Source organism: Mycteria americana, chromosome 2 (genome assembly GCF_035582795.1).
Source record: "Mycteria americana isolate JAX WOST 10 ecotype Jacksonville Zoo and Gardens chromosome 2, USCA_MyAme_1.0, whole genome shotgun sequence".
In the NCBI taxonomy this organism is placed as follows: Eukaryota; Metazoa; Chordata; class Aves; order Ciconiiformes; family Ciconiidae; genus Mycteria; species Mycteria americana.
Window position 1 is genome coordinate 10524010 of NC_134366.1, and position 21918 is coordinate 10545927.

The 21918-nt window shown below is 35.2% G+C and overlaps 1 protein-coding gene across 2 annotated transcripts in view; it reads left to right on the forward strand.

The window, feature by feature from the left end:
- Positions 1-21918, forward strand: part of UBE3C (ubiquitin protein ligase E3C) — an 81075-nt gene that overhangs the window by 23751 nt on the left and 35406 nt on the right. For both annotated transcript variants that reach the window (XM_075492391.1, XM_075492390.1), the window contains 7 exons: positions 435-622; positions 7985-8071; positions 8819-8976; positions 9544-9776; positions 14889-14993; positions 15823-15910; positions 19209-19306. In XM_075492391.1, coding sequence (XP_075348506.1) covers positions 435-622; positions 7985-8071; positions 8819-8976; positions 9544-9776; positions 14889-14993; positions 15823-15910; positions 19209-19306 — 957 coding nt within the window. The remainder of the gene's footprint in view (positions 1-434; positions 623-7984; positions 8072-8818; positions 8977-9543; positions 9777-14888; positions 14994-15822; positions 15911-19208; positions 19307-21918) is intronic.

A 21918-nucleotide genomic window follows, 5' to 3' on the forward strand; every position in this document is an offset into this window, starting at 1 on the left:
ACCCATGGATTATGAATGTGAAAATACTGTTTGTAAAGGAACTTACAGTAGGCATCCATTTCTGGATTTCATGTCCAATGCTGACTGATGTCAGTGGGGAAGAGATGACTATTCGCATATTTATGCCTGTAAATGATCTTGCCTTATTGTATCCAAGCGTTGCAGAACATGCTTACATTACAGGGAGTCTTTCCCACTGCCCTAAGTGAAAGGATCGATAACACAACCCAACAGTTGCCTGCCCAGGGAATTTAAGTTGGCTCTTGGATCTGATACTTTTAAGAATGCTACTGGGATATACATATGTGCTTATGTTTTAATTATTGTACAAGAAAACTTTATGTTCTAGTAAAATTCTGAAGTATTTTTTTTAAAAAGAGGATACTTGATCAGTAGAAAGACTTAAAGCAAATTTTTCTTTGATATGTTTGTAGGGTGATGGGAGAATATCAGTTCAGTACATAACTGAGGAGTGTCTAAAGAAATTGGATACAAAGCAGCAGACAAACACTCTATTGAATATGGTTTGGAGAGATTCAGCTAGTGAAGAGGTCTTTACCCTGATGGCATCAATCTGCCACACGCTAATGGTACAACACCGAATGATGGTGCCAAAAGTCAGGCAAGTATAAATACTAATGATGTTGAACTGTAGTACATCTAAAATTGGTTTTATTAGATAGACTTATTTTAAATACCCTGTGGGGTTTTTTCTGTGTTTTCTTTTATGAATAGCTGAAATAAATAAGAATTTCAGAATTTCAGTTTTAATTCCAGGCAAACCAAAGAGTGGATTCTTTCTGTTTCTTATTTTTCTTCTTGTTCATTCTACTCTCTCTGGAGTAATCGCTGAATCCAAAAGTGTAAGCTCTTGGTTTGTTTAGTGAGTTGCAAGTAAGTTAGTATTCTGTCACCACATTGAGGACTATGGAACAGGTGGTGTTGGTGATCAGAAAATCACACCCAAACAGGGATTGCAAAGATTCTTGAAAGGAGTTTATCCATCCCCTTGCTCAGAGGCAGTGTTAAGTGTCATTCTAGCAGAAGTTTGTCTAGCTTGTTTTTAAAACTTTCAGTGATAGGGATTCCACAGGTTCTCTTGCTAGCTGAGCATTGAAACCAACTTGTTCTCTACCCTCTCTAATATATAGCCAAAATCTCTCTTGCTACAAATTAAAACAATTCCTAACTATTGAAAATCACTGTTATTGTTTGGGAAGGGCTTTGGCACCTGAGATGGAGATAAAAGACTTGTTCATTTGTACAGCATTCTTTTACAAAGACTGCAAACTGCAAATGTCAGTAACAATGGAAGATTTTTGACCTTTTTATTATCAGATGAAGACCCATAAGTACTGTTCTGGTGCAAGGAGTTTTGAGTAAGCATGTAGTTGCTGGTAGTAAAGTAAGTATTTAGGGAATGTTGTAAACATAATCAATTCAAACTGCATTGTAAACAGTGATACAGAAAACTAATTAGGTGCTATCTTAGCCCAGTGGTGTTTATAGCTGTTAGAGGAAGTAAGATGTCAGTGAAACTGTGATTGCTCGATTAGGGTAATTAGTTCTTTGTAGACTAATTGCATTAGAGCAGGATGTGAGACCTGAAGATCATAGCAGCAGTTGAATTAGTATGCCCGCTTTATTGTTGCAAGCAGTACATTGCCTTGGATAGTAATTACTGAGTTTAAATGCATCACTGCTTTGACTTGAGGTTTGCTGGTGAACTGTGTGGAAAAGGGTGTTTAATGAATAAAGAAGTCACACAGAACTTTAATTGTATGAGTATGCATCTATTTCCTCTGAGAAGCCATATTGGCTCTTTGCAATTATTTGTGATAACAAACTAGTTACACATTGGATAAGTTCAGGAGTTATGAAAGCTCTACTCAACGTCTTATAATGGAAAGCGATTTACAAATTTTAACTTTTGAATAGCTCCAAAATAGTTGAATTTACCAATTTTAGAAATAAGTAGTAGAGATACTAAGATTTGTGTCAGTAATACCAATGGAATTACTTTCATGGTCAAAATGAAGTTAATTCATACAGGTATTTGGTAAATTAAAGTGGACATTTAATTACTAGTTCTGACTTCCAAGTCAATTATAAGCGTTGGGTTTGCCAGGCATCATCGTGTCAGGAAGAGTCAATCTCTTGTCCTATTCTCAGTGCATTTTAGACCTGGCCTAAGTTACCAAGCACCTATTCTAAACGTTATTTTTGAGTGTTTTCCATAGGACATTTGATGCTTGTTTTAAAGGTAGTAAACATTGTGCCATTTCAAAAGACGATTAAAAGATTTTTCGTCATTAATCTCCACTTTTTTTAATTGCCTGATGATTTTTTGAATTGCCCAAATGTTTTTGTCAAATTTAATTGTAGTTTTTTGAAAGATGCTTCACTTGTTGTGAAATTAACTTTTAAATGACTTTGAATATTCAGAGTAAAGTGTATCTATTTAATTAAACCATGTAGAAGTAGTTATGCAGAAATAATTTATTTAAAATTATTTTTAATATATTCTAAGAGATCAAAAATGCTCTTGTATTTTCTGTTGGAAGCATACAGGATCAAATGGTTTAAAAGACAGAAAAGGTTTTTACAAAGACTTGGCTTATTTAACAGCATTTACAACTATAATAGAAAATAATGATAATTAAAAACATAACGGCTGCAAATCTGCAAAGTGGGATGCCAAATAGAGTAATAACTGAAAATAACTTTTCAATAACTATAAAGAAAATTAGGCTAAAGTTAACACAGGCTTTGGAAGGAAGGAAACAACAAATATATCTGTATTGTTTTAATAGTTCTGAGGCTTTTTTCCTTCTTGAAAAAAGATAAGAAACTCATCATGTAGACTTATGTCACTCCATTAAAGCTGATTGCTTTTTCTTCTTGTGGCTTCCTAGTACATCTTTGATTTGACTGCTGATGATACTGTATGGTGTTAGGAACACTGGTGTTGCTGCATTAGCTCAGCAGTTTCTTTGGTTTTGCAACAGAGACCCAAGAGAGAACAGAACAAGATACCCAGAAGTACTGTGTAGTCTTGAACAGAAGGAGCAAGCCTCTAAAGTTCCTTTCTGATTCTCTACAGAGAGTGGTGGGATCCATAGGTCGATTACTGGAAAAGCACATTGCTTTAGGTTAGTCATTAGGAACTTTGATAAATTCTGAGAAAATTCTGGAAAGATGCAGTCAAGCCCAATTAAAGAAAAAGGCCACAAGAGTGGAAAAACCTAGCTGTAGCTAGTGTTCAGTAAGCCAGATGAGAGGTGTAGAATAAAATCCTGATTGTAATGAAGTCATTGGGAATTGTACTTGTTTTCAGAGGGGAAGGGCTTTCATCTTTTCACTGTAAAGTTGATATATATTATTGAATACAGTTATTAAAAAAAGAGAAAACATGAGTCTTGGAGCGTAGTGCTCATTATAAAGAGATTTGCAAGACTTTTGTTCACCAAACCTATACTTTAAATAACTAGTAGATTCTGTTTCTGCAAAATACTTAGGGGTGTAATTTAATACCATAGATTTCAGGTCATCACTACAGCTTAATATTAAATAGCGATGGAAACTGTGCTTGTACTGCGACTTCAGTTGCTATCAGCCATCTGATCAGTGCCCCAGAGTGATTGCTAATCTTGGTTTAACAGTTTCATAGTGACTGTACGTTACTACTGTTTAATTAACATAACATTGCTAATCTTAACCTGTGGTTGAAAATTGTTTGGAAAACTGATATACTGGTGTAATATGAGCAGCCTGTCTTCATACATGTGTTGAAGATACTTAAGCTTCACATGAGGCTATTTTAGTAATTCTTTAGGGAATGTTCTTACACTGTTGTGTTTTTTTTAAAACCAGAAACACTGTATATGAAGTTTTTACTTTTTTTTTTTTTTTTAAGCTTTGCTTTGCATTCTTGGTCCAATATGAAGAGAGGCAGAAGCATAAAGCAGCCTAAAGAGTGGTATAGTTCATATAACGATGGCTTTGCATGCTGTCTCGTACCTGTGACACCTTGCAGTTCTGACGTGTCAAAATCCGCTGCCCTGACAGCAGTGACCTTTCGCAGACTGTATGAGCTCCTCTCATTCTAGTGTATTCTCTTCATTAACTTAAATGGTCTCGGTGGGAAACTGGGCCCAATTTATGACCTAGACTGAAAATCTTGCCTTTAACTAATTAACTTGTAGTGGTGCCTCAGCTAAATTAAGCTTAATGGGTCATTTAATCTGTCCCATTGTGCAGGAGGAATTTGACACTTTTTTTTAAACCAGAGGTGCCCAAAATACCGTTCTGGCAAGTACACATAAATCATGTGGCCTTTGTGGACAATTAGATACCTAGGGAGAGAAACAAGGTTCTAAATAAATGATCGTTATGTACTTACTTTTGGGAGCAGATAATTTAATTTGGTATGACGAGAATAGAGACTTAACAGAAATCACTGGAGTGAGTTTAACTCTTATCATAGCCTGTGCCTGAGACAGTGCATTTTTCCACTTGAAAGGAGCTTATCCTTTCTGGTAGTTGAAAAATGGTGGTTCTTCCAAACTGCAGTGCTAAATCTGAATATTGAACTTTACAGAAAATCTATTAATGAATCCATTATATAAAATCGTGTATAATGATCTCGTAATAAAGAAGTTGGTATGCAGTGAGATTTTCAAGAAAATGCAGAACCACCAGATGGGAGGGGTAAAATCCCAGGGTTTAAACTTTAGCCACTTTGTTTGTTTTTAGAATAGTACAAATATTGAAAATGAAACCCCAGAGTTAGATTATAAAAATTTACATAAAAAGAAATAATGTCTCATCTTTTTGATTCCTAGTGTTTGCATGTGGGGGATTTTTTTTTTCTTTAAAGGAAAAAGTGATCAAGATTATATGGACACTCAAGGTTTACATTAGCTGATCTCTGATCTTTGTGAATTGATAATGCTTTGTCTTAGGGTATATAAGCGATCTCTGTAATGTTCTGCAGTTCATGAGGAATTATTATCTTGTGCTGTGTCATTTTAACGTAGTTCTATCTGGAAATGCTGTTTATTAGCAGATGCACATCTTTTCTCTACCAAAGAAAAAGGCCAAATGAGGTAGATTTTGACCTATTTTAATTATAAAAGTTTTTATTTTTTACTTTTTAATTTCATTTTTTTAGGCTTTTTCCTGGTTTTTTTTCAGTGCGAAGCCAAAAATTTTGAAACTTTTTAGTACAGCCAATTTCTTGAACTTCTGCAGAGATATGACTTTCCAAGGCCATCCTCTCATTGTGTTTCTTTTTGGTTACAATTATCTTCTACTTTGAAAGCTGATTTCTGTACTTGGAGTAGGAGGGTAGTAGGTTGTTTCTGCTGTCATTCCTTTCACAATGGATTTATATTTCAGGTGAATCTATTGATGTAAAAGTTTTGTAACACGAGGCCTAATTCACCCTTCTGTGTTTAGTTTGCAGTTTCATGTTTATTTTCTGCTAACAGTATGGAAACTTTAGAATGGATGAATTCATCTGCTTCATATTTCATAGGTATTTCATATTGACAAAATAGGCTGTATGATAACATCTTCTACCAAATTTGCATTTTTTTATTTAACCAGATTTTCAGGGAAGGGAAATGTGAAAGTTGAATACATTCAGCATTTCTGGAATCGGGCCATGAAATATAGCAGTTGCTACAATTGACTGCCTGAATCACGGATATGGAATAAAAATGGCTAAAACTTAGACAGAGGTTATTATTATAAGCTCTTAAGGTTTGTCCTTTTTTTCCCTTCATTATTGCTGAATATCGCTAGAATGAAAAAATGAATTACATTATGATAGGTTCAGTGTCCATAATGTTTGTTCATTTCTGCTAAAACTATTACATAATTTCCAGGGATGATTGTAAAATTAACAAGTTTTTACTTGGAAGCCCTATGAGACCTAATGGAACTGTGCCAAATTACTTTTAACTTCAAATATGAGGCTGAAAACTGAAGGTCATTGAGGAAATTTCTCATTTCAGAAACGAAGACATCTGAGCTATCATTCAGATATTTAAACATTAAAATACAAATCCTTATTCTAAATTAGCTGGTTATAATAAGCCCTTCCTTACATGATAATGCATAATTTACACCCAAATGTCAAAATAATGTGGCTTTAGAAGGAAGTAAAATTCCCATGTATCAAATTCAGGTTGAATTTTTTCAAAAATTCCACATATTTAAAGTAGAGCTTAATTTTACAATAAAACTTATCTTAAACTGGCATTAGCTGCAGTTGCTTCAAATTTGACTCAAACTTAGTAATGATCAGCAATATGCAACTTCTCTGGAATACGTGAAGCTCCCAACTCTTTTTAAAGGTACTGATCTATGTATTTAAAATTCAAAGTCTTTGAAACAAGAGGGGTGACATTTCAGCAAAGACGCACTGTATTTCATTTTCCCTTCTTCTGCATGTCCCCATTCTATTTCCAAAACTGCCTGTACCTGTGCAACTTGATCCTTTCTGTTCGGTGAAGAGTTCTGCCCTTCCTAATGCTACTTTGTCCTTGCACAGTTCCTTGTCTGTGTGACTGGCTTGGTGAATGCATGTGAAATGAGAGCCCAAAGAAAGAATTAGCTGTGTGGATGCATGAGAATATCCACAGCAAAAAGAGCCTCCAGGGCTTCAGCAACCAGTAAGCGAGGACCCAGAGGCATGTAGCACTATGCACTATTTGTTTGTGAGTGGGTGTGTAGGTTTTCTTGTGGGTTTTTTGTTTTAACGTCTTTAAATGAATTGCTGCTTAAACAGTTTTCAAATGTTTTTAAGGGTTTACGGCTATTTTAATTTTTTCCTTAAATGAAATGGATGCTTCCTTTCCTTTTGCCATCTGGCAAATTTTAATGTATCCCTGTGGTCCGTAATAAATATGGGTTGTTTCAGGCAGCAGCACTTCTAGTCTACCCTCCCTCCTCCCATTTCCCAGCCTCCTACCTCTTGAATGCATGGTCACAGGGAATTTTGATATTATGAGGCTATTGACCTCTAAGAGGAGATGTGGACCCGAGTATCTGTTTTACCTTATCTATGCTAATAGTAATTAGGAGACCTAGGAAAGTAGCATTTAGGATGGCTAACCGAAGATAGTTCTTCAATATCCAAAAAATGACAATTTAGTCAGTCAAATCCTGTTTGGTTTCCTAGAGGACATTAATTGTTTCAAATGATGTTTATCACATATGTTGCTTCCTGCAGGGGAAAAAATAGGCTGGGGAAACCTTTTAATTCCAGGAAGCTTTTTATTTCTATAAAAACTTTATCATGCTATAATCATGTCTGAAATAGTATGGTTAAAGTTGGTCCTGTATATAACTGACTTGTAAACACAGACATTTATTTTTACAGGTGTATAAACCACTTTCTGTCTACAGATGGGATTAGTGTATGTGTATGGGTAGCAGTCCTGGCAGACGTTCCATTGATGTTGTTATAGTTAACATCTGCCGTGCAGAATATACCAGTAAAATCGCTACATAATTTTAAATCAGTCGTTGCTTCTAGCATAAATTAAGGTATTTTAATCTACTTTCACAAAAATTGCTATGTTAGTTAATGTCAGAAGAACAACAGAAGTGACCTGTTAACTAGTTGGTGTAGTTTTCTATATTAGAATTTAAAAAATCCCAGATAATTAACTCAGAGTGTATATTATTTTTATTTACTGTGTGTTTAATTCTGTGGAATACTGCAAACCTGGGTCTATATCGTGTGGTTTGTTGCCGAGTTAATGAAAACTGTGTATTTTAGGTATAAGGATTTATATGCTTGTTTTTCAGCTTTGGGGCTTTCACCAGATTTGATTAGAATAAGAACCTCCATCTTTAAAATTTGAATTGTTAATGTTTGAGAAATGCTTGACAGAAAAGTTCTTATAGAAGCATTGTGTTTTGTGAATACAGTATTTTGGAAGACACAATTTATTTGAACTTCCTCTTGCAGGCTTCTTTATAGTTTAGCCTTTAATGCCAGATTCCTGAGGCATCTTTGGTATTTGATATCTTCAATGACTACACGAATGATTACAGGGTATGTATTACACCATTTCTGAAACTGAGTCTGTTAATATAGAGCATATCTAGTGAAAAGAGAGTGAGACAATTGGAAGTAGGACAGTGCTCGTGAAAGATGATTGAAAACAAAACTGCAATGGTTACTTAGCTCCTATGAGCAAAATCTTGGGAATTGGACTGTAAATAATTACAGTCCAATTACCTGTAAATACCTGTAAATTACGAGGGAATTACCTGTAAATAATTACACATAAATAAATAAAATCTTTATTTAAAGTAAGGTGGGTGTTTTGTAGTTTTTGGAGTGCTTACTAGCATCAATACAACAAACACTGAAGCTCCAAGTACTTCATCCCAAGTGTGTGAGTTTTATTTCGTATACTTGGACTAGTCGAGAAATTGATGGTGGCAGAAGCATGTTCCCAGGAACTGAGGCACTGGACCTACAGATTTGTTATGTGCTGACATGCAGATTAGTTACTCTCTTTGCTTGGTGTCTCTGTTCTAAACCAGAAAGTATCTGCAGTCTGTAATAGTTAACGCCAAAGTTTATGTATCATCAAGACACTGAGATACTAAAGTGTCAAGAACTTGCAGAGTAACCTTATTTTGCAAGAATGGGAAATGGTAGTTCTTTAACTGAGAGCGCCGTCCTTATTTTGCTGTAGGAACTACTACTAAATATTTTTACTGGAATGCTGAAGTTAATACTTTTTTAGAGTATTTTTAACCATCTCTTTAATTTTGCATTTTATATTTTAAGGTCTATGGTGCCACTCCTTCAAGTGATTTCAAGAGGCTCTCCGATGTCTTTAGAAGACTCTAGTCGAATTATCCCTCTCTTCTACCTTTTCAGTTCTTTGTTTAGTCATTCACTCATTTCTATTCATGATAATGAATTCTTTGGTGATCCAATAGAAGGTGAGTTTCAAGCATACTAAATAGCAGTGCTTTGCAAAATGTTTTTGTGTAAGGCTACAGCGTTCCCTGGGCAATGATTTGCTGACATCTGTGGGGAGGGCTCTTCTGGGCTGACTTGCTGATAGTCCCCTGAGCACTAAGCTGTCAGCTGGCTCTTTCATGGTGATTGCATTTAGAAAAAAGAGGAAAAAAAAATGATGGTCTGCACCTTGGGAACCCTAAGGGTCTGATATGGAAGTTCTTAATCATGGTAATTTTTAATGAGTTAGTGAAGAGAGTCGAGCTCTTCTGGACTGTATCTGTAGTTAATGTAAAAATTTAATATAGCAGGAATCACAAAAGAGAATAAGAGAATATTGTAATTAAAATCATTGTGACTGCAAACAATTACAAGACCTGATTGCCTTTATAAATGTATACTCATTTTCTTTTTGGGTAATGTTTCTTTTCTCTACCTTTAGATTTTGTGTGTGAATATTAAAGTTCCAGTGAAATAAGTGGTTTTTTTAATAAGAAGATGATTAAGAAAAAGTCATTTAAAGAAACCTAAACTTGTGGTTTATGTAGTTGTAGGTCAAAGACAATCATCAATGATGCCTTTTACACTAGAAGAGCTTGTAATATTATCACGCTGCCTTCGAGATGCATGTTTAGGAATCATAAAGTTGGCTTACCCAGAAACAAAACCAGAGGTTCGTGAGGAATATATTGCAGCATTTAGAAGTGTTGGAGTAACAAAAAATACAGAAATGCAGCAATGTATACAGACGGAACAAAAAAGGTGGATTCAGTTATTCAAGGTAAATTGTGTCAATTTTCAGAACATATTTAAATAAATTTTTCAGGCTTCTGCTGAAGATATGAGATTAGGTTGGGTGTCGTCGTCGTGTCCCCCCCCCCTACTTTTAACACAGTTGTTACAAGGAATATGGATTTGGGAAGGTTGCTTTTTGGCATATATGCTAAACTTTGAGTAATGAAACTCTGAGAACTGTAACAATTTTTTTTTTTGTCTCTGGCAACTCTTAATTTTCCTGCTTATCCTGTTTATAAAAAAGTTACTGTATAGAATATAGGTTTTAACTTGGACTCCGTTCAGCAAGGTACTTAAGCATGTCATTATAATTTTATGTAGTTGTGAATTTCTAACGGAATCATACAGAAGTACTTGAGTAATTGTATTAGAGGCTTCACTAAATTGGTACCATGCTGCATTGGTTTTGTTGGTGTTCTGCTAAAACATGTTGGTACTACTCCTTTTGGGTTTGCTGGAATACTAATGGGATGGTGAATCTGGCTTAGCAAATGTAAACTGAATGTATGTTCTTTCTGGATATCTACTAATGTATTTCTGCTAGTTTTATCCATGGCATCCTAGCTAAGACATGAGTTAAGAGAAGCTGAAAATGTTGGCAGGAAAAAACCTAATATAACTGTTGCCGAAAAAAAGGAGTGCTTGACTTGTCATGAAAATTCTGCAGCAAACATATCTAGTCAGCTAAAATTGCTCATTAAAGAAGTGGGAGCAGAAGAAATGCATTTTCCAAATTGAATGCTAGATTTACAGTCTGTTTAATACTGGCGACCTCTCGCACACTAATGTTCAGTTCGAGTCATCAGCTGTCCCTTCAGGTCTTTTATCACTGCTTTTGTCAAGCTATCTATTTAATTGAAAGAAGTTAATTGAATGAAAATGATCAACTAAGCTTGTATTAATATTGCTAATGGAACTTTCTTCTTGGCCATGTTTGGAGAAAGATGTCATGCTAGACTTTAGGAAAGGCCCATTAAGGCTTGCACTTAACCTGATGGGCTAATTAAGGAATGCTTATTCATTCTACAAGTCTAAGATAGCCTCTATCCAGCCTATTCTGCCTGATTTTACAACACATTTCACTTATGAGCATAAGCATTAATAGCAGTGAGAGTAACTGATAATGTTTTGATTGCATTGAATACAGTCCTAATGCACCACTGAATTTGTAATTTGCACGGATTGATCTAATATATGTTTGCACAATTTAATTTAATTACTTGTCTTTAAATTGCCAAATAAACTTTCGATTTAAAGGTCACAAGTGAAAACCCTAATATGTCTATTTTTCTAAGAAGGACAGCATGCTAGGGGTATTTTTATGTATGCAGTTTATATCATGCTTTCTTCTGTTTCTTCTCTTTAGTTTGTCATATTAAATCAATCTTTTTATAAGCTTCTTACATTTCAGGTGAATTTGACCATATTTTGCTGTCATTCAGAAGGTTGTAAAATACCAAGTTACTCTGTCCCACTTTGGCAGTCAGGAATTAAACTTGTAGTGGAACTGTCTAAACTCGGTGTACTTTTACTGTTTTCCGGAGCCAGAGTTGTCTTCCGTTAACTGAATTACAAATGTAAATCTTGAGGGTATCTCGAAGGCTCTGGTTCTACCCAAAAAAGTAGCTTATAACAAAGCTTCCCTTATTTACTCCTTCAGAAACATACTGTTGCAGATAAAAATTCAACACAGCTAAAGTTCATCTCATCAAGAAGACTACTCTACACAGCATTGAGTCTTTCCTGAGGGCAGCTTCAAAATAGCTTCTTGCCAGTGAGCAGGCAGCAATATCTTCTTCCAAACCACTAAAACAAAGCTGAAGTAGTTAATCATAAATATAAGGTGTTGAAGTAGAAGATACTTTTCTTTCTTTTACACTATGTCAAATATGAGAGATTTATCTTTTCTAAAGCTTTTGCAAGCTGCCTTCAGAGAAAAAGTCACATTCCTTCCCTATCATCTATGCTTTTAATTTATCTTTTTTCAATTTCTCACAGTTGTTTTGATATGTTCGTGTGTGTGTGTGTGTATATATACACACGTAAATATAGGCTGTACTTTGCAAAGTAATGGTAAAACTGAAAACAGTGAGACTGCTGATGATGACGTGCTTATTTGCTAGCAGATTGGTGGTCTTTGAAATGGCAAGATTTACATGTGAAAATGTCTTTATTCAGCAGAATCGCCCTTTTTTGGCTTGGTATAATATTGAATAGTATAGTCAACTGTTACAGATTCCACAGAAGGACTTAAGTTATGAGTACATGAAAATGGGTTTTGTCAAGTAAAAGAATTATTTCACTATCTTGAGTTAATCCTATGAAATTAAGTTGCTAATTTTGCTGAATTTTAGTTTTGAATGTTACTTGCACTTGGTGCTTTATTGGAAAGAAATCCCCATTTTAATATTATTTATTGAAGTGGGTCTTTCCTTTCAATAAAATACATCCTTATAAAAAATTTTACAAAGGAGTTCTGGGTTTAGATTGCTAGTGTTCTCAGTACCCATTTGTTATGTAGCAGGAACTCCAGTCTCACCTATTTGATTCAGCTTCCTTTAAGGATTCTTTAACTGCTTGTAAAACACTGTATTAGCATGGTCTTCACGTGGATAATTTTTTTTTTTTTTCTTTCTCTTAAGTATAGTGGTAATGGCACCACAGAGCTTCAGTGACTCATCTAACCTGCAGTGAATTTTATAAGGGCAAGGTGATGGAAATTCCTGTGTAATCAGACAGTTCCCTTAATAGCATTCTTTGTTCTGTCTTTATTCAGGACCTTACTTTACAAACTGGATCTTAAAAGGTCTTTTGTATAGTATCTAGACACAGAATCCTTTAGAAGGCCCATTAAAGTCTTTGTTACTCTTGACACCTGCCCATTAAGACTGTCTTTTAGCAAGATTACTTAAGAAAAGCTTTGTGTATGTTTTTTCTATTCATTTTTCAAGTGCTATGGTTCTAAGTTGCAAAACAGATGGCTGTTCATTGTAGCAGTGATAACGTCTTTGAGGCTAGTAATTTAATATTCTATTGATTCCACTTAATTATGTTTTATGTAGTGTTGGGCTAAGTTGATTCTGCTTTGGAGAGAAGGTACACAACCAAGTATGACAATTGTGCTTGAGATGGAGTAGTTGTTAGCTTGATATCCCCCCCCCCCCCCCATTGGAGGAAACCGCCAAGAAAAATATTAAAATTGCCAAGACACCCTAGTGATCATGATAACCATTTTTCTCAGCCTCCCAATTTTGTTACGAAAATGTGCATAAAATAGTTATCTATTCAGTTTCTCATTTTCTGATTGTGTGGTTATAATGATGACAGAATTACCTTTCATCATTTGAATTCTTTGTGAATAAAAATGAATTATACATAGTGGCTCAAGCTAATGTTCTTGTGGTTGGGTGAAGCATGGGTGTACACATCATCATCTGCTGTGGTTCAGTCGATAAGCAAAAATTTGTTAAACCACTGTTACTAGGTGATTTTCAGGTAAATGCTTATACCTTCTGTTGGAAAAGGTCTTACTAACTTAACACAGTAAAGGGCTTTTACCTAACACGTTTTAGTTTGTAAATAACATAACGATAATATAATATATACGGGCATATTAAATGAAAATTACAACCAGCCACCCCACACATACATTTTTAGGACTGTAGGGCCTGTTTGTGCTTCTTATGGTGGTCACCAGAAGAATATATGGTAACTGTCCTTTTTCTGGAAATGGTAATCTTGTAATCTGCTTTGAGGCATGTTTGGGCTAGGCCCTTCTCAGGAGTGATTTTACTTTCTGAATCTGGTATGTTGCATCCTTTAAGAGTCTTATGGGAGGGTTTACCGTACAGTATAAACAACTGAGCTAGTCACACTGGGATTGGTTTTAATAGATACAAGAACTTTGAGGGTACAGTTCATTTGATAAATTGGTAGCTACTTCTGGATGAGATGATATTTTTTTCTCTTGCCAGCTTTGAAAACGCTAGCAAGATATTCATTGATAAGAAAAGGAGCCTGTAGTGTCTTTTCAGATGTAGTCTTTTACCCTTAAAAATATCAGCATTAGTTTTTTCCCCATGGATAATCACCTCAGTGTTTGGTCGGGTGATATCATCATCAGATACTTATGATTTCTCTGAGGCACCTTTAGTTGGAAATGCTTTAGTTTATTAATGCAGCAAGCAGAAGTAGTCAATCTTTCAGGTACTTTAGAGATGTAACTTTTGCTGTTATGTTTTGCTGTCAATTTAATGCTTCTGCCCTCTCCTTCTCTACATTCGGAAGTTGATGTTGGTTTCTGTACAGTTTGGCCACACACGAACTTTAGCCAGAAGCACATCACACAACCTTGTGCTGGCCAGTTAGTTAAGTTTGTTGACTATAGGCAGAAATACCCACTGTTTATTAGTTGATCCCTCACATTCGCCTAGCGTGGAGTGATACAGTGACCTTTGTCTTGAGGTGGCAAGCAAAAGTTCCATTCTTCTGTGGAGCATTTTCCTTGAAAAATGATGCACAGAAATTTAAGAATCTTCCTTCTTGTGGACAACGAGAATCTAAAAATCAGCCAACTTGTTCAGAATCTCAGTTTTGGAATGGGAGGTAGTAAAGACTAGCTGTATAGCTCTCTCTTCTAAAACATACATCTATTCACACACTTTATTTCTGAAAACCTATATAAGCAAAAAAGGAAAAAAAATCTGTATAAAAGACCATTGTATAAATGACCTGGTTAGGTGTTACTTTTTTTAAATAAGTAATTTAATGCTGGTAATGATTTGTTTAGGCTTCCCTGAACTGGCATACAACTTTTTAGGTGTGCAGGGTCCTAGGATTACCTAGTCCTAGGCAGTTCTAGTTCTTAGGTTTTGGAATGAGACTTTAATAAGCCAATTTTTTGATGACTTACAAGTGAACCACAATTACTTACTCACATTCTAAGGTATTTAAGTATACCAGCAAGTTTCTGTAAGTTAAAAAATAAGTAACAATTTCATACATCACTGAAAGATTTCCTTAAGTTTTTGCTTGTGGATTATACAATTTCATTCACAGTGCTAAATGTGTATTGAATGTATGTGTTTCTGACACCTAGGTCATCACAAACTTAGTGAAAATGTTGAAATCTAGAGATACAAGGAGAAATTTCTGCCCACCGAATCACTGGCTCTCAGAACAAGAAAACATTAAAGCAGATAAGGTAAGAGTAACATCCTTTTTCCACATAGCCTTACAGGTGCCAGAGTTTCAATGGTAAAGTGTTTGATTCCTGACAGTATCAATGATGTTGATGTTGCACAGGTTTAGGGTGGTTTAAAACTTGGAGTAATGCTGCTTTTCTCTCATGTAAAAGTCTTGCATTGGTTAAGAAACTTTTATGTGAAGTCACATTTCCACTATATAAAGTAGAACCCACTCTACAGTGCAACAGTGTAAGTCATCTGCATTTATAGCAGAGGAGAATTGAAAATCTGGTAGCATTTTGTTGCATTTTATTTTCTAGTTATTTTAAGTACTTCTCATAATAAAAATGCTAAATAAAAGAATTGTTCTATGGTGGGGAAAAAACCATCAAAATTATCTTCCAAAATAAAAGAAAATTCAGGAGCATTTTCTGTACTTACCTTGCCTAGGCAGTTCCTTATAATTCTTTAGAAATAGTGCCTACACACTTTAGGTAAAGTAGTAGTAGTCTTAAACTGTGATGCTAACCTGATTCTCAATACAAAGTAAACAGAATTTATTTGACATCTCAGAATTCAAACTCAGCTTCTCTAGTATCTTACGTACCAGAATTTAATGTAACACTGCATGGTATTTTTATATGATACATGGACTTTATAGTACACTGTTGTTAATTTTGCAGCTCAGCTTTAAGGCACAAGTATAAGGAGGAGGGATTAGAAATGAAGATACTTCAGCATTCAGACACACTCTTGGATGTGCAGTTTTATGTATTTACTATGTAATAGTAAATTGTAATATGTAATCAGATAATGTTTAACTGTAAAATATTGTTAATTTATTAGGTTACACAGCTGTATGTGCCATCCGCTAGACATGTCTGGAGAGTCAGAAGAATGGGAAGAATAGGACCATTGCAGTCTACTTTGGATGGTAAGATAGTGTCTATGCAATTTTTGCTTTACTAAGTCAAGATAACAGTTTGCCTTATGCAAAGAAAATCTACCTTTTCTAGAGCTCAGTTGAGTATTTTGTATAAAAGTTTTAATGATAGCCAAAAGCAAGGCAATCTTTCATAATTTTGTTTCAGATATTTTAAAAAATGTGTATTTCTATACACATGTGTGTATGTCTTTAGAATATTTAATGTGTGTATGTCTTTAGAATATTTAACGTGTAACAGCTTTCCCCGAGCTTCTGCTGGGATTGATGAGGGGAAATGATGAGGTGGACAAATGATCTGTGTTAAAAATATACGTATTAATATGTATAAAAGGCAGTTGTATAGGATACAAAATTAATAAAGTCGCAGCACATATAAAGCATTGAGGTTTTGCTTTTACTGTATACTATAAAGAAACTTCTTTATAATATATTAAACTGTAACAAACAAGCTTTAGGTACCATGATAAGTATTAATTACTGTTTATAAATATTGTCTCTAATTAGATAAGGCAGAAACTTAACCCCTTGAATTACTCAAAATATCTGGACTTTATGGAACTTCCAAAGAAAGATGAGAGAATTGGACCAACTTAGCAATCGGGGTAAATTTACACTAGTTTAGTTGTGCCAATATACTTTCTCATGTAGACAGCCTGTTTCTTTCAGCTCTTCATACCTTTGTATCTTCACTATTCTAGAATTTTACCTTGCTATGCTCAGGTAAAATAATCCTTAGATCATTAATACTTGTGAAGATTTAATAATGAATTAAAAATGGGGCCTTTAAGCAGCAAAATGATTAATCTGTGGGAGTCCACACTTTTTTTCAGATGATGTAATCTGCTTGAGTATCTTACCCAGATACAGTAGATCATTTAGGGAAGACTGTAGCCTTTGAATGCTGCCACAGAGCTGTACAGAATTAAGGGCTTTGTCCAAGCTTGAAACCTAAGGACTTCTTATAATGAAATTTTTTATTTGAATAGCTGTGATGGTATAAGTTTACTTTGATTACCTTATTAGTCTAGTTGCCAGATAACAACTAGTTGGTCCAGTGTAAGTACTCCTCAGAATTTTGAATCAGATATTTTTTCAGTTTAGTTTCTTTCTTTGGAAATCACCTATTCTAAGTGATCGATAATATGAAATCTTAAAAGCAGCTGTTTTATCAAAAATTGCCAGGCTTCAACAGGCCTGTATCCTGTATGCCTTAAGGACTCTCCATGAGTAATCCCTGTTTCTTCCATTGACCTACATGGCTCTTGACCTACATGGCTCTTGACAGCTGTACTGTCTTGATGTTTCCACTGTCAGACCTGTTCCACATCGATTACTTTGAGATTCTCCCCCATGCTACTAGTCTGCTAGTCTCCTTCCCTTCATACATACGGTATCTTGAGCTCTCTCCCTTGTCTTCCTTCCCATAATAGCACCAGTTCCCTCCGTTTCATTAGTTGCCTTGGTCTGGGCAGTTAGCGGATAAGGAATGCACGTGCTGTGGCTGGTGCGGAGCACCATGTAAACTTCGTTTTCATATGAAATCAGGCTGAAAAAAGTGCAGTCAACATGAATGTGTGAAAACAAGCAGGTAACAATGTGCACATGACTTGTTTAATCCCTCTTGACTCCATATGGGTTAAAGCCAATTAGCATAGAAGTACTGCTGAATCACATATGGTCATGTTTATTTGTGCTTTTTCATTTACTTAAATGGCAGACTCATAAGTTCTAAATGCCCTCTGTATTGATGACTCCATCCCATGTTTCTCTTTAAAGAAAGAAGCTGTGATGGAGAAATGCAGATAAAATTGACTAATTGACTGGAATAATTGAACTGTCGAAGTCACGTAGTAGTTTACCTTTGCTGTACATGCACTTTTTATTTAAAATGCTTTTAACCCTTAGCTTAATAGGCTGCATACATTGACTTTAATTAAAAATGTTTACTAAGTAAACTAAGGGTAATCACAGATAAGCATTTTATCAGAAATTCCAAAGGCTTGCAATGTTGAAACCTGCCCCAAATGAATATACATCAAGTATAGTGATGTTTTGGGTCATGCCATGTTAAATTGGTGCTTAAAATATCCCTATTTAAAGTGCTAAGTGCTAAGAGGAGTTAAAAAAACAAAAAAAACCATTGAAGTGATGTCCAGTTGCAGAAGGGCAGCAAAACCTAGTCACCACAGGTGGGAGCCAAAGGAAAAACTTGAAACTGTCGTCATAAACTTCCAGACTGGGTAGCAACGTGAAGCATTTACTTCAGTTGTGTAATATGGTCTATAAATAGTCTAGAGACTGGAGTCTTTTTCGAGAAGGTGGTTATTAAACGTGAAAATGAAACAACTAAGGAGCTGTGGGTTTTGTTTCCTCTGTGGACTGAAGCTAGGTGGACCTTTAACCACAGCGTCTAGTCAGTGAGCAATACCATTTTTTTTGCTGCAATGAATATATTTACAGTCAGATGTGCTCAGCAACTGAGCTTCTTCCCATGAAGTTAGAGCAGGATTGTCACTTCTACTGTGCATCACCCAAAGTTGAGTTGTTTCCTAAAAACATCTTCTGTGGGTATTAGAAGGTTCAAAGGAGCTGCATGGTAGCTTGGGAATCGCATGCGATAGAGTCTCTCTGTTGCTGTGGCTTCTTGAATTCTTTTATAATCTTTTTTTCTTGAGCACATTATACAATTTCTTGATGTTCTTTTCACTGTTTCTGCAGTGACTAGGATTTAATGTGATCACTGTGACCTTGCTATTGGGAGAGAAAACCCGTTGAAATAAATGTTATCTTTCTGTTGGTTTCATTAGATTTGGTTTAATTCTTAGTTTTTATACCTGAAACGATTTGATTGAAAGTAGATGTTGTAGTTGAAGCACAATACTTTAAACTATTTTGATCATTGGGATGGGAATATTGTGTATTCCTGAGATGAAAAATCTAATTACTTAAAACTTCTTGATTGTCTTCTGTCGTGTATTTTTTCTTAATTGAAAAATTAAAATGTCAATAATAAGAAAATAACTTTTTCTTCTGAATAAAATAAAAAATGCAGGAGTACTTATTTTCATACACATTTTGTTTTCAGTGTGTTTTTACTACTTGTATTTCCATTTGCCTTCAAAAACTAATGTTTAAAGAAAGGTAAGGCTTGGTGTGACTGTTTAGTAAATAAACTATTTTAATGTATGTGTTTTTATACAAAGTAAATTGAGCCACTTGATACAAAATAAACTGTTTAAAAAAATGTTCCTTCCAAGATTTTTAAAATTATTATTTCTATTTTAAGTGGGTTTGGAACCAGCACCTCTTTCTGTATCTGAAGAACGACAACTTGCAATTCTGACAGAGCTACCTTTTGTAGTTCCTTTTGAAGAAAGAGTAAAGGTACCTAATTTCTAATTTAATATGCAGTTCGTTTTTTAGTTTTTTGTTTTCAATAAGTGTAAAAAGAGCACTTGGCTAAGTAGAAACTGGATTGTTTCCCTGCAGAAAGCTATGACAGGCGATACTGTTTTTCTTCAGTACTCGTGGCAACTGAACATTTGAAATTAATTACTTTTCTCTTTTTTACTAGTTATATTACCCTTTATAGTAATTGCATTAAAATTAAAAACATGTATTCCAAGATACATGAGAGCAGTTGTATGTTTATAATGAACTGCAGTCCTGATTCAATGATTGATCTACATGATTGCACCCTCTTGTGGTAAGCAGAGCACTAACTAGTTGTGTATCTGTAATAAACAGATTGCAAGGTCAAGACTGGAGACTTTTGTGCAGTGGGTGGATTTACTCAGAATGAGATGATGGATGTCCATTTTGGGAAAATAACGCCTAGAGATTAAATTTCTGCATTCATAGCTGAGTAGCTGAACTTTAATAGAGTATGTAGTTTAAAACTTGCAAGATTCTTGTGCTATTTGATTTGCTTTTGAATGTTTTCTAGATTTTAAATATGTAATTGTTAGTCCTATTACCTATTTCAGTTTGCATCATATATTTTTTTAAAAAGTATTAATCTGTTACCTATAATTTTTTTTCTGAACTGCTTTTGTTGTCAGCTGTATCAATTACTTAAAAACTGCTCCCTGAAATGTCTTGGAAACATTAAGTTGCAAGACACCATCAAGGGAATGAGGAATAGTTCCATAGGGAAAGTAAATCAGTATTTGTCAAAACAAGATAGTGACAGCTTTTGTAGAAAAGGAGTGTTTTTTCCAGGCTTCTATGAAGCAGTTGTTCCAATGAAACATCTTAATACTGTATGGCAATATTGCGCTAGGATTACAGGGAAACAATTGGAAGTGACCTCAAGCAAGGGTCTGTATGTCACAATTTAGTCACTGTCTACAACCTCTGGACTTCTTAAAGCTATGTTGAGATGCACATATTTTAAGTTTCTGGAATTCATAAGACCTTGTTTGGTTTTATCACAAAAACTGGAATCATAACAATTGGGTGATTGGATGAGAGCTTGGAGAGAGGATAAAGCTGTAGACTGAACTTTTATAGTTCAAAGAGGACATCCTCTTATACTGCTTTTTGGACCAAGTACGGCCCTTTTTGTGTAATAGTGGGAGTCAGCATCCTTTTGGAGTCTCCCACTGTCCCTGCAAAACAACTTGCAATAAGGGAAGAAGATACCTTATCATGGTTTTTTGTTTGTTTGTTTGGGGTTTTTTTCCTTTCTTCCAGTTGCCATCTATTACACTGTAATTTAATGTGGTAATACAGCTCAATGCTGTTTCCATGTGTGGGTTGTTCCATGTGTCCTTTCATTTTCTGACTTCTTCATGAGATTTTTTACCTTGAATTACCACATATTAGATACTCTTACAAGCAATTACTGAGTCCAGTTTCATGGTAGGCTCTTCAGCCTGCTGACCCTGGGGAATGTTACCCTCTTTAGCATTAAGGCACACTGATGTGCACCTTTCAGTCTGATACTTACCTGTGGGAGGTAATGAATCCAATTTGTATCAAGTGCCTTGGTTCTCACTTAAGCCATACTTTCGTCACCTTTCCTATAGTGATGTTACTTCCTATGGTGTGTACCTCAGTCAGCATTGCTTACTTTTCCATGTGTTAGTCTGAAGTCATTGTGAATGCTTCAGTTATGCGTTAGGGTTAATTTTCAGGACTAACATATGCATGAACATTGGATTATGTAGGAGTCCAGACTCTGTATGAAGAAGAATTTTGCTATGAGATATACCTCCAAGCGATTCTTTCCATCTAGTGTTGTGGAGCAATAGTTAATAAACTGTATCTAGCCATGCTTCAGGAAAGAGAAAGATGGTGAGCACATTCTCATGCCCTATACATAAAAAGGTGTCTGTGGCTGTGTGTCTTGATGTCACAGAACCGTAGAAAAAGTTATGTAAGAAGGGACCTCTGGAGGTACTCTAGTCCACATCCTTCCTTATACAGGAATAACTTCAGAGCTGGATCAGGGTGCTCAAGGGTTTGTCCAGATGAGTTTTGACTATCTCCAGAAATAGAGATTTCACCAACTCTTTGTGTAACCTCTTGTGATACTTAATCATTCTCATTATGAATTTTTTTTTTATGTCCATTCAGCATTTCTCTTTCTGCAGCTTATAACTATTTTCTCTTGTTTTCCTGCTGTGTACCTTAGGGAAGAATCTGGCTTTGTCTGCACTATAATCCTCCTGGTTGGAGAGCATCTTCTCCACTAGCTACAGTTAACCATAGAAACAGTAGTTTTGAGACCTTATTCTAGCTTTGCTGTTGTCAGATTTTCCTCTTTAATGGTAAATTTGTTGTTTTTAAACATCCCTGGAGACTCTTACTTAACCATCTTAATTAAGAAAGCACTCTGTGATATTATTGGGGGATTACATCCCTTGGAAAATGTACTAGACTATTTACTGAATATGGGAAAGATGCAAGAGAGGACGTAGTAAACACATGCCCTGGATTGAGGGTATATTGAACATTATTATACCTTAGGCAACCCCCTCCTATGCTACATC